Consider the following 15,840-nt stretch of genomic DNA (forward strand, 5'->3'; position numbering starts at 1 on the left):
ATAGTCTATGTCTTATCTTTATAATGGTGATGTCTTCATTGTAAAATTATACAACAATTGTGTTGGATGCCACTACTGGGGGATGCTATTAAGAGGTACACAGGCTGTCCATTACTTCTTATAACTTAAGAAAGTCTATGTTTTAATTAGAAAACTTACCTTAAATGTCTTTCTTAAGGATGATAAATTTACACACACACACACACACACACACACACACACACAACTAAAATAAAACCAAGAGAAATTCGAATGACAGTCTATGAGACAACTTACATACACCAGACTTAGAAGTTTGAAAGAATCTATCACCAGGGCAACAGATTTAGAAATTGAAGACATTTCAGAGTTCTAGAACAAATTCCTAAACAGCTAAGCTTCACAATCAAGCTGCAAAATCTTCAGAATTCTCTGGGAAAAGAAGCTTTGGAGTAATTTTAAGTTGAAAAGGGAGTTTTTCATGAACCAAAGTGGACGGTGTGTTAAAGAAATGCTCTATTTTGAGACCAACGCCGGGAGTACAAATGTGAACTTGGAAGGAGTGACTGCGCCCCTTTCCACAGCCAGCTCATCCAGGTGGCCGCCTTTCAATGACACCTTCCTAAATTAAAACCTTGACAATATGGCTCAACTAACTTCCATTTAAACACTGGCATTGACTGGATCCTAAATCCTGCCTCCAAGGTCAGGATGCATTTAAGGTTGGGAGGGGTAGGAATTTAAATTTACTCAACAAAGAGAGTATTTGGTAATGACAAAGAGAAATTGGTATGGTGTGGTATGGTATAGTATAAACAAAATGCTTAGAATAAAAAATGATTAGCATATGTTAAGTATATGCAGTGATGGGTTTTATTATATTTGCACTAACATCTATAATAATCGCATTCACCCTCTGTCACCCCCTTATCCTCCTCTTGCTGCTGATCCCGTGCTCCTTCCTTACTCCTTCTATTTTCTTTTTTTTTAATTTTCTATTTTTAAATTTAAATTTAAATTAGAAACAAGGTTGCTTCACAAGTCAGTTCCAGGTCCCTCTCCTTTTCCCTCCCTTCCTCCCGTGCCCTCCTCCCAACCCCCACCCCCATTATCCCCTCATTTCCTCAGGGAGAGTGAGGCCCTCCTTGGGGGTGTCCATAGTCTGTCATTTCATCCAGGGCAGGGCCTAGACCCTCCCCCAAGAGTTCAGGGTGAGAGTGCAACTTACATTGTTGGATGGGAGTCCAAAGTCCATTTGTAAACTCGGGATGAATACTGAGCCCAAGGCTCAATAGATTACCTAGGCCTCCTCACTGACACCCCCATTCAGGGGGTCTTGATCAGTCCCATGCTGGATTCCCAGGCATCAGCCTGGGATTCAAGAGCTAAACCTTGTCAGGTCAGCTGTTTCTGGGGGTTAAACCAGCCCAGTCTTAATCCCTTTGGTCATCAGTCCTCCCTCTCTGTTACTGGCTTTCTTGAGTTCAGCTCAGTGCTTAGCTGTGGGAATCTGCCTCTGCTTCCATCAGCCATTGAATGAAGGTTGCTTCACATGTCAATCCCAGCTCTCTCTCCCTCTCCTCCTCCCAAGCCCTCCCACCGACTCCCTTCAGCCCCCCCCCCATCCCCACTCCATTCCCCAGGGAGGGTGAGGCCCTTCATTGACAGTCTGTCATTTTGTTCAGGGCAGGGCCTAGGCCCTCCCCCATAAGTCCGGGCTGAGAGAACATCTCTCATTGTGGGATGGGCACCCAAAGTCCATTTTACGCCAGGGATAAATACTGATCTACTAGGCCCTATGGATTGCCTAGGCCTCCTCACTGACACCAGGGGTCTGGATCAGTTCCATGCTGGACTCCCAGCCATCAGTCTGGGATTGAAGAGCTCCCCCTTTTTCAGGTCAGCTGCTTCTTTGGGTTATCTAAATATTTGTAATACTCAAAACAACAATAAAACAGGCAGAAAAGTCACCAAAAATTATGGTCATGTGTCGCTTTTATTAGCCTTTTGGTCTTTCATTTTCTAAGCAGTTAAATGTTCTTTAAATGACAGTAGACTTATATTTTGATCACAAATGCAGTCTAAGTATGAATAATTAAACACATATCACCCCCCTTCGTTGTCCCTTTTTAAGTAGAAAAAAAAGTACTAAGTGTCTCTTCAAGGCCTGAACAGCCATAGTTGTCCCACCTTTGCTTTTAAAGAGATTGTAACTTGATTTTCTGACACCTTTCTTGAACTACAGTCCATCCAGCTAAGGCCATATTGGGAAAGACCTCCTACTTACTCTGTCGGTCGTCTCCGAAAGGTAAGGATGATATCTGGTCAGAAGACAACTCGGGGAGGGGGCGTCTTCAGCAAACTGAGGGCCATGGGTAACTGTCCAGGTGCAAATCTTGTCAAAAGATACCAGTTCCTTCAAGTAAAGCTAGGAGGATGCCTTGCAGACCCAACCATGGCTACTACTCCATTTCTTGCTGGCATTATGTCTCCAGTTAAGATATCACTAGAGCTGGAATCTCAAGGGTAATCTTTTCTCCATGGAAAACAATCCTCTCCAAACTTCAAAAGTACATTAACTATGGATCTCTGCTTTTAATATCTGTTAAACTGCCTTTAGTGTATTGTTTACTTCCACTTAAAATTTTTGAAAACATCTGATAGCTTGAAAGATACTGTTGTTCATGGAACCCACAGTAAAGGTCACACTGCAGTTATCCATGTTATAAGGTTTCCTTATGTACTCCTCCATTTTAGCTCAAGCCAGGGATGTCAGTAGGTCCAGTCTTGGGCAGACTTTGTGAAAATTATCAAAGGAGTTGGGCAGAAATTCCTAGATTCAAATCATTATTCTTCTATTTTCACCATCATAAAACTTTGGGTAATTAATACCATGTGCTAGCACCTATTTCAAGAAATTTCAAAGAACTTGAACCATTATAGGCATTTGTTGAATGGTAAGCACACTTCTATTCCCTATATGAGCATATAGCACAAGTTGAGAATATGAGCATAGACACTGGCAGATTATCCTTTAAACCGGATGTACTAACATACATGTGTACCCAAATGTAGGAAAATACCCATTATCCTCCCCCATATTTTAGTGTTTTGTTCATTTCATTACTAACAATAATATTCTACCAATACTTAAATTTCATTTTTTGATTATTGAGAGTGAACAGTTCTCATATGTGTGTCATCCTCATTTGACTGCTTATAGTCATCAATGTTTACAAATAAAGTTATATGCTTATTTATTTACATGTAAAATTATTTTTATATTCTAGAATACAATGCTTTGTTATCTGTGATGTTTACTTATGGTTTTTAGTTTAAAGGTTGATGGTGTCCAATTTAGCAGCTTTTCCTCTACAGTTTTTAGCTTATATCTAGTTTTAATATCTTGTTTAGAAGATATTTCTTCTTCCCAAGATGACATCAGTATTCTAGATTTTTCTATATATGCTTTTTTATGTTTACTTCTTTTTGTGTATGTGATACTGGGGATTGAACAGGGCTTCACACATGTCAGGAAAGAGCTCTACCAACTAAGCTGTGCACCCAGCTCATGCTTGGCTTTAAAACCATCTAGGGTTCTTTTTATATATAAAAAAAGAATCTCATTGTCTCAAAGCTATTTTATAAAATATCCAAGTAGTTAACATACTTTGACCCTTTTCTTATTTTATCATCAAGACAAACTGGTAGTATATAATTTATATGAGAATATTTAAAGGGCTGGAGGGATGGCTCAACAGTTAAAGGGTAGGTTCACAACCAAAAAGGGATGTTTCAAAGCCTCATCCTTTTATGTCAATAGTTAGTGGTGGGTGTTTTTCTACCTAGTAAAGAGAGAATGCCTGTGAGAGCCTACATGGAGAGTCATGGATGAGTCCTAATTACATGGAATGGTTGCGACCAACAATGCCTAGTCCTTAGACTTTCTAGTCAAATGAACATTTCTCATTTGTAATGAAATATATTGTTTAAAAGCAAGCATCATAAAGCCCTTTGATGTCTTCCAAGTCAAATGTACATACTGCATGTTAAAGTTGGTTATACTTAAATGTTACCCATTGTTAGAACTTAGGAGAGTGCCTTGTCTACTGTAGTTGCTCGGTGTTTGAAAATAATTAAGTTAAGGAATGACAAAATAATAGAGTCACAAAAATTCAATAAGAAATATTTTGAGGAAGTTGGAGAAATAGCTCAGTGGTTAAGAGCATTTATGCAATCATGAACACTAGTTTTAATCGAAGAACCCTGCAAATACCTGTAACTCCAGTCCAGAGTTAGTACATGAATTTCAACAACAAGCTTAGAGGTGAATTGTCTTAACTCTAATTAGAAGATACAGACAGAGTGACTGACTGACTGACTGACTGAATGAATGAAAAGCAACATCTAAGTGTTTGCTGTCTGCCAGAGACTCACCTAGTTGCAAAGACATGCACAGACTAAAAAGATTGAGATTTAAGTGATCTTCCAATCAAATGGAATGTAAAAGCAAACAGGAGTGACTATATCTGACAAATTAAACTTAGAGCCAGATAAAGAAGGTCACTACATACTTGATAATCTCTAAAGCAAAGTCATTATGAGACAAAATTCTTATTTAGCTTTAAACAACATCTATACCTTTAGGAACTATTGAAGTAAAATAATCTTGGAAAATATCTTTGTAAGTTGTCTAAAATTAAAACTTCTTTTACAAGGTGGCTTTTGCACAAGACGAGTATACTACACCAGTTTTCAGAGCAGAATATACAGAATTCAAACCAAAACATCCGGTGAGTCCTATTATCCCTAGTCTGGTACAAACTATATTCAATTACTAGGTTTCTCCAATACTACATATGCATGTATATGTATATACATATATTTGAGTATACATAAATAACGTATTATATGTTTTTCTCAAACCAGAATTACTAAATGCCTGACTACCTTAAAAATTGGTATTTCTAAACTCATTTGAGCTAATCAGTTTCAATCTGAAAATGAAAACTTGGAATATGTGTTTCTAAGAAACAAAACAAAACAAAAAAGCCCCTGGAAATTCTTAATATGTCACCTGAGCATCTGTTAACATTTGAAAAGTAATTATAATAAGTTATAATTATTAAAATGCACTTTCAAGCTGAGTTGAAGTGAATTATTAGGCTGATTACTTCAGATTTTGCATTTTTTCAGTCTCACCCTGTAGAAGTTGCACAAAGAGACGGAAGATAAGAGTGTAGAAGATGAACCCTTTAACAGCTGAGATAGCACTCCAGCAGGGTGTGAAGTCCTTGCTGCTCTCTCAGAGGGTCTGAGTTGGTTCTGGGTACCCAGAGCTGGTGCCTCCCAACCATCCATAGTAACAGCTCTAGAGATCCGAGCTATCTTCTGCCCTCCACAAGCAACCACATATAAATTAAAAAATTTAAATATAGACACATTTCATCTTAAAAATTGCTTCAATGATTGACTATATAGATCTCAATTTAGTAGAGCTGTTATACTGAAATTTTACTGTAAGCCAGAGAGTTTGACATTCTTCTCTTAACCATCTCTGCCTACTCAAAAATCACAATTCTACTGTGATATATCAAGGACAAAGCAGAGGCCTTCATTGTTGAAACTCAGTCTTAAAGGCAGATGATATACACACTAAGGTGGTCTTTAAAGAATAATGCCATGGACATTTATTGCATGTATTTTCTAATTCTGAAATTATTACTAACTGGTAAATACTTACGGCAGATAAGATTGTTGACTGTCTCAGCAGACACAACTAGATTTAAGCATTAAAGGGAACTATTTACAAGTGGCTTTCAAGTAGTTAAAGGTTTCACTGTAGACAGGTTGAGTAAGGAAAACCCGGGAGTTCCAGGCCTGCCTGGACAACATGGAAACAACTTATCTCAAAAGTAACTAGATAAATACATAAATAAGCAAAAAAAAAGTAAATTTAAAAGCCAGCAATGCCACTGCCCACTGCCTCCCCAGAAAAATTCCAAGTAGCAAAAACAAAACAAAACCCAAAAAACAAAAACAAAAAAACTTAAGGATATAGTGTTAGAATTAGGAATTTAAATTTTTTTCACTAGAAATTTATTTTCACTCAAACTTGAAGTACTTTCAAATAAAGGTGATTTCTCTCCCCTTATAAAACAGATGGGAGAATGAATCAATTGTCAGCTTGCTCTACAAAATCTGACTAGAAAAGTCATTATAATTTTAAATAAATGCTAAGGAATTTCTTTTCTCCTTTTATATTGCACTTTCAGAAACTCAGCAAGGGTGGTCTTGATCCTTTTCTAAGGAACATAAACAACAAAATGTCATTCAGAAAGAAGAAAGACCAAGATGCATACATATATCCAAGAACTTTAAGTACAGAGGTTGCAGAGCATGAAGATCAAGACCCTCCTTACCCAGAACATTCAAGGTCTGCAGGATCTAATACAACCTGGTCTGAAGATCCTAACCTCATCACAATCCACATGGTAAACAAGAATAACTTTCCTCCTGACCATACTACCACCACAACAATGACTTCAGACAGGAAGAACAAGTGGCCACATGATCCTACTCTCAATACAGCAAACACTTCAAATACAAAGAATATATTTGCAAGTGGTAATCCTGTTATCACCATCACAAAGGTTTCAGATTCCAATTATAAACTGTCAACTGATCCTAGTTTCAATACAACAAAGCCTTCAGATATGAGGCTGTCCAGTGATTCTAATTCCCATACAACAAAGCCTTCAGATGTGATGCTACCCAGTGATTCTAGTTTCCATACAACAAAGCCTTCAGATTCAAGGCTATCCAGTGGCTCTAGCTCCCATACAACAAAGACTTCAGTTATGAGACTATCCAGTGGCCCTAGTTCTAATACAACACAGCCTTCAGATATGAGACTATCCAGTGGCCCTAGTTCTAATATAACAAAGTCTTCAGATATGAAACTATCCAGTGGCCCTAGTTCTAATATAACAAAGTCTTCAGATATGAAACTATCCAGTGGCCCTAGTTCTAATATAACAAAGCCTTCAGAGTCAAGGCTATCCAGTGGCTCTAGTTCCAATACAATAAAGCCTTCAGATTCAAGGCTATCTAGTGGTTCTAGCTCCCATACAACAAAGATTTCAGTTATGAGACTATCCAGTGGCCCTAGTTCTAATACAGTAAAGCCTTCAGATATGAGGCTATCCAGTGGCCCTAGTTCTAATACAACAAAGCCTTCAGATATGAGACTATCCAGTGGCCCTAGTTCTAATACAGTAAAGCCTTCAGATATGAGGCTATCCAGTGGCCCTAGTTCTAATATAACACAGCTTTCAGATATGAGGCCATCCAGTGGCCCTAGTTCTAATACAACAAAGCCTTCAGATATGAGACTATCCAGTGGCCCTAGTTCTAATACAGCAAAGCTTTCAGATATGAGACTATCCAGTGGCCCTAGTTCTAATACAACACAGCCTTCAGATATGAGACTATCCAGTGGCTCTAGTTCTAATACAACACAGCCTTCAGATATGAGACTATCCAGTGGCCCTAGTTCTAATACAACACAGCCTTCAGATATGAGACTATCTAGTGGCTCTAGTTCTAATATAACAAAGCTTTCAGATATGAGGCCATCCAGTGGCCCTAGTTCTAATACAGCAAAGCTTTCAGATATGAGACTATCCAGTGGCTCTAGTTCTAATATAACAAAGCTTTCAGATATGAGGCCATCCAGTGGCCCTAGTTCTAATTCAACACAGCCTAGTATCAATGGAAATAAATCTTCAGATCTTATTAAGCTGTCCCGTGATCCTAGTACCATTTCAACAAAGTCTTCAGATCCTAAGAATAAGTTGTCTAGCATCATTTCAATGAAGTCTTTAGATAGTAAGAATAAATTTCTAAGTAGTAATCATACTATCAATTCAGATATTACTACCAACACAACAAACACTCCAGCTTCAGTGGATACACTAGTAGTTGGTCCTGCTCCCTTCACAGAAGACTCTTCAGATATGCAGAGTGAGTCAGAAGAACAGCTACCAAATGTATCTTTACCAACCTACCAAAGACAATCGTCAGTGACCAGAAAGGTAGACATATTCCATCCCCCAAGCTCAATAGATTTTACCTCTGATATTGAGCATTTAAAACAGTCAATAGTACTCAAATCAATTTTAAGTAAAAATCTGCAAGACCTTTCGGATGAGTTATTTTCTAAACCAGGTGGGACGAAAGACAGAGTGTTCGAAAAAGTACAAGATATAAACAGCTGGCTTTCACCGAAAGGCATTCTAAATTCACAGGCTCTTTTAAGTCCGGTGACTAAAAGGGTTCCTCAAGATTTGCTTCCAGAAGGAGGGTCAGGAACATCTTCAGACATAGAAGATACCTCTGACAGACTCTTAGAGGCTGCTAAAACACATTTCCCAAAGAACAGAAAGAGTAGTTTCAAAACAAAACATTTAGTAAGTGAAATGTCAGGTTCCAGCCCAGGTTTAAGTGGTAGGGTATATGACTATATTATTAAGCAAATATTCACTGGACCCACACTCTCAAAGCTGGAGACAGGAATGAAGCCACTGAGTGAGGCACAGATGATGGCCTTATGGGATCAGCTGTTCACATCTTGGGAGAGAAGTGCATCATCACAGATTCGTAACTATGAAGAAAAAGGCAAGGAAGTTCCTTTGTCACAGCCCAAAACTGATATAGGCAAAATAATGCAATCATTTCCTGTAGAAACTCTCTTAGAATCTGGAATAATCAAAGTGATAGAACTAGACAAAGAAAACCAGAGCTCTTTGTTGAACATACGGACAGCCTCTCCTGAGGAGAATCTGCAGAACCCCACAGAGCAGCACTATAATGTCAAAAAACAAACAAAACTGCTTGCAAGACAGAATACACCTAACTCTAATCCCACTGACACATTTATGAATGGAGCTGATTACACAGAAGACAGGCAAGGTATGTCAGCACAAGAGTCAAAATATCCAAGAGCAGACAAAAAGTCAGTCTTACCAAATGAACACCAGAGTCTGGACACAGAGGAGGCTGGGCCAAGTTCCACTTTAGAGACTTTAAGTAGCTTACTGGACAGACTTAAAGACCCCGACACAGTGATGTTAAAATCCTTCCTAAAAAATATCTTCAATGTTTTCAACTCAGAAAGAAGAGAACATCCAGAAAAAGAGCTTGACAGACCAATTCAACATTCTTCACCACGTGGTACAGAACATTTGGAAAAAAATCAGGAGAATTCTAATAAGGCAGACGAAGTAGACAGGAAGCCCATTTTGGATCCGAAGCTGTGTGTGTTTCTAGAAAAACTCTCAGAGTCGGAAGTGAAAAATCTGAAGTCTGAGTTGAGCAAGTACATTCAGCATTACCTTGTAGAAAAGCTCTCAGAGACCGGCCACATCACCAAGAAGGACTTACCAAAAATCCACCGAAACCTCTTTGTGATGAACGAGAAGGAGGGGCTAAAAGAGCAGAGCCCTTTTCAGGAAAAGTATTCAGAAACTGTCAAAGAAATCATGTCTTTTGTAAATAATTTTAACCATCATTTCATAGATAAACATTTAGAGATAAAGCTTAGATCTTTTCTAAATGAAATTCTCCAAAATTATTTCTTGAAGTATCTTTCAGAGAGCAATTTAGATAACAAGACAGATGGTGTGGCTCTATGTACCAGCATGTCATCTCTGAGAAGTAAGAGCACCCAGAGCTCTTTGCATAGTCTGGCGCAAGACATTTCCAGTGGGAGTTTTGGTTCAAGGCTTAAAATAAACATGAACTGCTCTTTAAATGACTCTGTACAGAACTGTCTTAAGGTTTTATCAGAAAATGAATCACTAAGTATAAAAGCTGACTTGAGCAAATACGTCCAGGTCCTCTTTACAGAAAAACTACATAAATCAGGACTAATGACAGAAAGACAAATAAGGACGATCAACCATCAAGTTAACTCACTTACTTCGTCTCCCATGCCATTAAAATGCATAAAGCCAGATTTACATTTTAAAGATGAAAGTAATTTTATGAGGGAAGATTCAGAAGAGCAAATGAAATATCCAAAAAGTGGTCAAAATGCCACTTTACAAATATATCTGGAAGATATGCGTGGAGAAGCAGAGCTGGCCAGAAAGCAAGACAAGGGGAGCGCTTTCTCACACAATTTAAAAGAAACCTCAGCAATTTGGGACCATAAACATGTCTATAGTAGGGAAATTAAAACACTAAATTTAGTAAAAGTACAACCTCCTCCCAACAAAAATATCCAGGCAAATCCATTAAATAAGTCACTGGAAAGACCTGTAGATTTATTACTTAAGAAACACAAGAAAGATCACGGTTTCATGCAACTTCCTCAAGCAGAAAACTCTGTTTACAAAGCAGAGACTCAAGAGCTATACAGTTGGGATGGTAGATCAAAAACAATTCAATCAAAACCTTTCTTTGAAAAGACACTAAAAGTGAGGCCACTTGACCAGAGAGAGAACAATAACATTTGTAAATTGACTGTTCAGGAAAAACCCGATACAGGATTTTCACCCTATCTAAAACTTCCTACCTGCAAAATGTCAAGAGAAAATGAACACTTAAACAGACTCTCCTTCCCTACCTGGCGGGCTAACACTTTCATTTATGTCAACACAGAGAGTGGGGAACAGTCCAAATTAGACCAGTATTGTCAGAGGTGGAAAGAAAATAACAATAACAACAAGAAACACTTGGTAACATTTGCACAATTCAAAAATGAAATGGAAACTCTTTATGTAAACCCATATGAAGCTTGCAATGAAAGATATGCCAGGATCTCAGACTCACAGTCATTTAAACTTAAAGGAAATGAGAAAAACTCAAGGTCATCCTTCTTCCCAGAAGTACTGAAGAGAGAAAACATGAAACACACAAGAAAAGAAAGAGATTACACCGTCAAACCAAAGAAGTCATTTCACAAGATAGTTAGGATATTACCAGCCACACTGCCTCCTACAAGGCCTCATCTCCGGAAATCTGTTCCAAGAACTTTACTTCACTGGACTGCAAGGAGAACTATACATGTAATAATACTTTTCTTAAGATTTGGCAGGGTTTTGTAATAATTTTGCCTTGGAATATGTATGCTTTCTAAATGAATGTGTGTGTGTGTGTGTGTGTGTGTGTGTGTGTGTGTGTGTGTGTGTGTGTGTGTGTAACAGTCCTAGCTGTCCTGGAACTTGCTCTGTAGAGATCCACCTGCCTCTGCCTCCCGAGTGCTGGGATTAAAGGCATGTGCCACCAGCACCCGGCTCTTACTCTCTACACCTCGGCCAATTGTGGATCTCTGTGTGAATCACCACCTACAGTACAGAAGCTTCTCTGATGAGGTTTGAGAGATGCATTAATCTACGGACATAACTGTAACTATTAGCATAATAACAGCTTCTTGACCCGACAAGGATGTAGCTATAGGTTTTATCTATCAAGTAGGATTTAAATTCACGTAGAAAATGATTGGTTACTCCCATGATGTCTGTGTTGCTCTTGCACCAGTGGGCATGCCTTGCCAGGCAGATGCTGTTTTAGCTTACAAGGTTCACTGCTGGGTATGACTGATGATGATTTTCCCCCTCCAGTAGCATGCATAGTACCTCCTAATAGGTACTATGATACCTAGCTAATTGGAATGAAGCTCCCAAGCCAGTGCCAGCCTGATAGCTCCATGTTCTGTGACTTGTGGTATCTTCAGCAATATAGTTTTATCACTAAATTCTGGAGGATAACCAATAACATTGACAATAGCCTGTAATGTTTGAGGGTCTATAGGACCTCACTGGTAAATAACTTCAAAAGAAGTAACTCATTCCTGGCATGAGGCTTTTAATTTGTTAATTTATGGCATCTAGTAGGGGCAGCTATCCCACTATAGGTACAGTCACAAGGTAACTCTATTACACACACTCATAGAAGCAGATAGGTTTCCATGTGACATTTTTTTAAGAAAGGTCCCCACATTCCTTCTCTACCCTACTCTCCCAACATCACCCCTGCCAATTTAACCCTTCCTGTTCCATGATTAGGACGTTAAGTTGGCTACTAGGCTTTGTGTGTACATTCTAAAGCAAGAAAACCTAGAAATAGAAGGCATTTATTTTGATTCTTTGGATCATGGCTCTTCTCCATTAATTTGTATAATGGGTATGATTCCCAATTTGGAAAAGTGTTAAGACCTCAAATTGATCTTAGATTAATAACTTGATGTGCATAAGTCTGCCTTTGAATGGGAAAATATATCTAACTTCAGAATACTTTGAGATTGTTTTATACAGTAAAGCAAGCTATTAACTTTATAGTGGCAGGGTAGATATTACTATATTACTACAGTATAAATACTCTAACATCTTTGTAGTGGTAGGATAAGAGTTTATATCATAATTTAGTATTGAGTTAGTATATGTGTGTACGCACAGGCATGTGCATATTCAAAGGAACAGATTGTTTTAGCTCTGAAGAAACAGAAACTATCAAGTTCCTTTAGACTTTTTTTTCCAAATGAAGAAACTGTGTTCATGTCAAACAGTATAAAAGCATATGTGATCTCATAACCCTTTGTGTGTGTGTGTGTGTGTGTGTGTGTGTGTGTGTGGTAGATGCACATGCACATATTGTGGATGCCAGATGTCAACCCTGATTGTTGGTCAATCCTGACTGTTGCTTCTTAATGCTATCCACTTTTTGTCTTTTGATTTGGTTTCGTTTGAGACAGGGTCTCTCATTGGACTGGAACTTGACAATTTGTGTGGGTTGGCTGGCTGGTTAGCCAGCTTCAGGAAGCCTCTTATCCCTCTCTCTCTCCAAGTCCTGGGATTCCAAGAGCTTACTACCATGCCCAGATTATTTGTTTGTTTGTTTGTTTTCTAATGTGGACTCTGGAGAATGAACTCATGTCCTAACGCTTGCATCTCCCCAGCATTCACAACCCTTTCTGGAAGAGCAAGGGAGGAGTTTATAGTTATTCCCCTGTATTAGGACTAAGTGTTCCTAAACTTTTATCTCTGATGGACATGAGAATTAAATGGCACTAGAGTTTTTGTCAAATGATCACACAGATGCCCTTCTATTTCCTGAAGTCTAATAACTCCTGAAATGAATCAATCAAAAGAGAGAAAAACTGTTGTGGGGAGCTGACTCCGGGAGGACAGCTCCTTAAGAGTTTTGCTTCTAATTGCATATTTTTCACTTTTTGAAGCAGCAGATCCTTTTTTTTAAAAAAAAATCCAGGAATAGGAGGGACTTCTTTTGAGCAGTGGTGTGGTTCTCATGTCCTTCACTGATGCCCTCGTCACCAGCTGTGGAGCTGAAGTCATTAGTGATTACTAATGTAGCAGAGCCTCTCAAGAATCAGCTTGGGCAGAGAATCACTGGGAATGGGAGAGAACACTTGTACTCCAAAGGCTAGATGAGTTCAAGTTTAGGCCAGCCTAGGCTACAGTGAGTTCCAAGCCAGTGGGTTCCAGGTTAGTATGGGCTAGAATGTAAAATTCTTTCTCAAAAAGAAGAGAGAGGAAAGGAAGAAGGAAGGAGGGAAGGAAGGGAAGGAGGGAGGGAGGGAGGGAGGGAGGGAGGGAGGGAGGGAGGGAGGGAGGGAGGGAGGGAGGGAGGGAGGGAGGAAGTCTTTCTGCCATCTCCAAACCAGGCAAAAACTCAAGGGAGTAGGATTGGTTTTTAGTCTCTTAGGGCAGACTTCCTTTATGGATCTCTCTAGTCATCCGGGTTCTTATTAGTCCTACCCAACCTTCATGACACTACAATTGACCTAGTCCACTCCTGCCTTACCTCCCATCAAAACAGCCATTCCTGTGAGTGGCTGTCACACCCCTCTCCCCCAAATGGGATGAACTACTATGTGAATAAACACGGCTATATGGCTAATAGCTCCATACCCTTTTAGGGAGTACATATAGACCTTCATATTAAAATATAGCCAAAAAATCTGCCAAGAAGAGAACTGTTACTTTCCCCCTCTTGTTACTTTGGTAATGTTGAACTCATGGTAACCCTCCTTCCTTTACCCTGAGTGATGGGACTACAGACCTAAGCCACCACACTTGGTAAATTACTAATGTAAACATCCTGATAACCCATCTGGAGACTGAGACTAGAAGATTTAGAGTAAGAGGCCATCTTGGACTATGTACTGATAATCAATCCCATACAAATATTACAATCATATTCTTGAATGTTATGCTGTATCTATGTGTATATATATATATATATGTACACTGATAAAGATGGTTATTAAAGCAACTTGTAGAGACTGATAAAAATTTAGAAGATATAAAAGTAAACCATCAAAGTTTATAATTTATATTTGAGGTTATGGGAAAGATGCTTTAGAATAGAAGAACTCTAGATTAGGCTGGCCAGCTTTGCCTGAGTCTGACCCCAGAGGACAGTTCCTTAAGTGTGTCTGGGTTTCTGTTTCATATCTTTCACCATTTTGAAGCAGCAAGTCCTCTAAAAAGGTAAGAATTTAAAAAAACCACCTGATTTCTAAGGGAGTATCTAATGGGAAGCATTGGGTACATAGCATGCATTGGGACTACCTAAAAAACACTAGGGTATTCACTTCTTAACTGCTGGTACTATAAACATTAGCTCTTATAACCTTAAGATGTATTTTTAAGAAGCCTAACTTACCAATTTGATGTTTTGTTTCAATATTTAGGATTGTTTGGATAGATATGAAGATTTACATATACCCTCAGTTAAGCATCCTAAAAACTCAAAATCAAGAGCAAGACTTTTAGGCAAGAGTCCAGATGATTTCCATAACCGGGTAAAACACTGTGCACGACCGTACACTGCTCCAGAGCCTAACAAACGAAGAGAAAGTGTCCCCGGGAAATTTGCAAGTCCTCGGATGGTTTCAGCAGGCTTAGTTCATATACATGATACTACCCCAGAGTATGAGATACGTAAAATTCGGCCCAAAAGGAAATTAAAAGAAAATATTGAAAAACGTCCACTCATTTGTGATATTATCCGGATGCTAGACACTGCAGAATGATATGTGAGGCCACCAGTCAGAATATAATTTCTCCATTAACAAAATGGTTTGAAGATCTATCTTTGTGTGTGATACAAGTCAGCAACTAAATTTCATCTTGTTAGACCATTTTGTTATGATTAAAATGAAAAATAAACACATTCTATGTAAACGTGTTTTTGTTTATAAACCTTCCAGAACAAACTTTAAAAATGTATATACATTTGGTGTTCATTTGCAAAATTTTGCACCCCAGCTCTTCCCTTTTGGGGTGAATTAGTCTTTAACTCCCCCAGCACTTGTGGCACCCAGTTTGCCAGTTCTCCATTTGCAGCTGTCTGTGCTTAGCAACTAAACTTTACTTAGCTCCAGTTAAATTCCCAAAGTCAACAGTCTACACTTCTCTGAGCCAATAGAAGGAATGCAAGGACTTATTTTATTGAGTGATGGATCCAGGCTAAGAAGCCAAAAGGTACAGGGGGAAAATCCTAGAGCTATCAAAAACTAGTGTTCCCACCACTCAGAAAGGAAGTGTTACCAGTCTTAAAGACATCAGAAAATGAAGGAACAGCTGCAGCCAAGAGTATCAGGAGCAAGGTCAACTGTGAGAATGTCCTCCCCACCATCAGTTAAAACAAAACAACAACAACAAAAGATTTTGGCTGTTTCTGCCCCAGATGCCAGAGGAATAAGGCATTTGTGAGAAATGCAGTTGCAGTGAGTCAGAGGATAGCTAAGACATAAATTGAGTGGTGGCAGGTAACTGATCTACAGTAAAGAGGATCACCACAGGTCTGGCTTTGCTAAATACATTTCCTAGA

General features: G+C 38.8%; 1 protein-coding gene and 1 long non-coding RNA gene across 2 annotated transcripts; both read left to right on the forward strand.

Annotated features, from left to right (window-relative positions):
* Window positions 1-383: 383 nt before the first annotated feature.
* LOC121142817 lies at window positions 384-4,724 on the forward strand. The gene is made up of 3 exons (XR_005879924.1): window positions 384-576; window positions 2,225-2,287; window positions 4,698-4,724. It is a non-coding gene; the product is annotated as an uncharacterized LOC121142817 (long non-coding RNA).
* Window positions 4,725-6,305: 1,581 nt separating this feature from the next.
* Window positions 6,306-15,296, forward strand: LOC121142960. The gene is made up of 2 exons (XM_040754225.1): window positions 6,306-11,051; window positions 14,699-15,296. The coding sequence occupies exons 1-2, from the start codon at window positions 6,306-6,308 to the stop codon at window positions 15,038-15,040; spliced, it is 5,088 nt and encodes a 1,695-aa protein (XP_040610159.1). The 3' UTR covers window positions 15,041-15,296.
* The last annotated feature ends 544 nt before the right edge of the window (window positions 15,297-15,840 follow it).

The sequence above is a fragment of the Mesocricetus auratus genome, unplaced genomic scaffold, assembly GCF_017639785.1.
Source record: "Mesocricetus auratus isolate SY011 unplaced genomic scaffold, BCM_Maur_2.0 Super-Scaffold_100010, whole genome shotgun sequence".
Taxonomy (NCBI): domain Eukaryota; kingdom Metazoa; phylum Chordata; class Mammalia; order Rodentia; family Cricetidae; genus Mesocricetus; species Mesocricetus auratus.

Excerpts from the sequence above, each read along its gene's own strand:
- LOC121142960 (XM_040754225.1), top strand. The coding sequence starts at position 6,306 with ATGTCATTCAGAAAGAAGAAAGACCAAGATGCATACATATATCCAAGA. Across the intron at positions 11,052-14,698 it reads CTGCAAGGAGAACTATACAT|GATTGTTTGGATAGATATGA; the intron begins GTAATAATACTT and ends TTCAATATTTAG.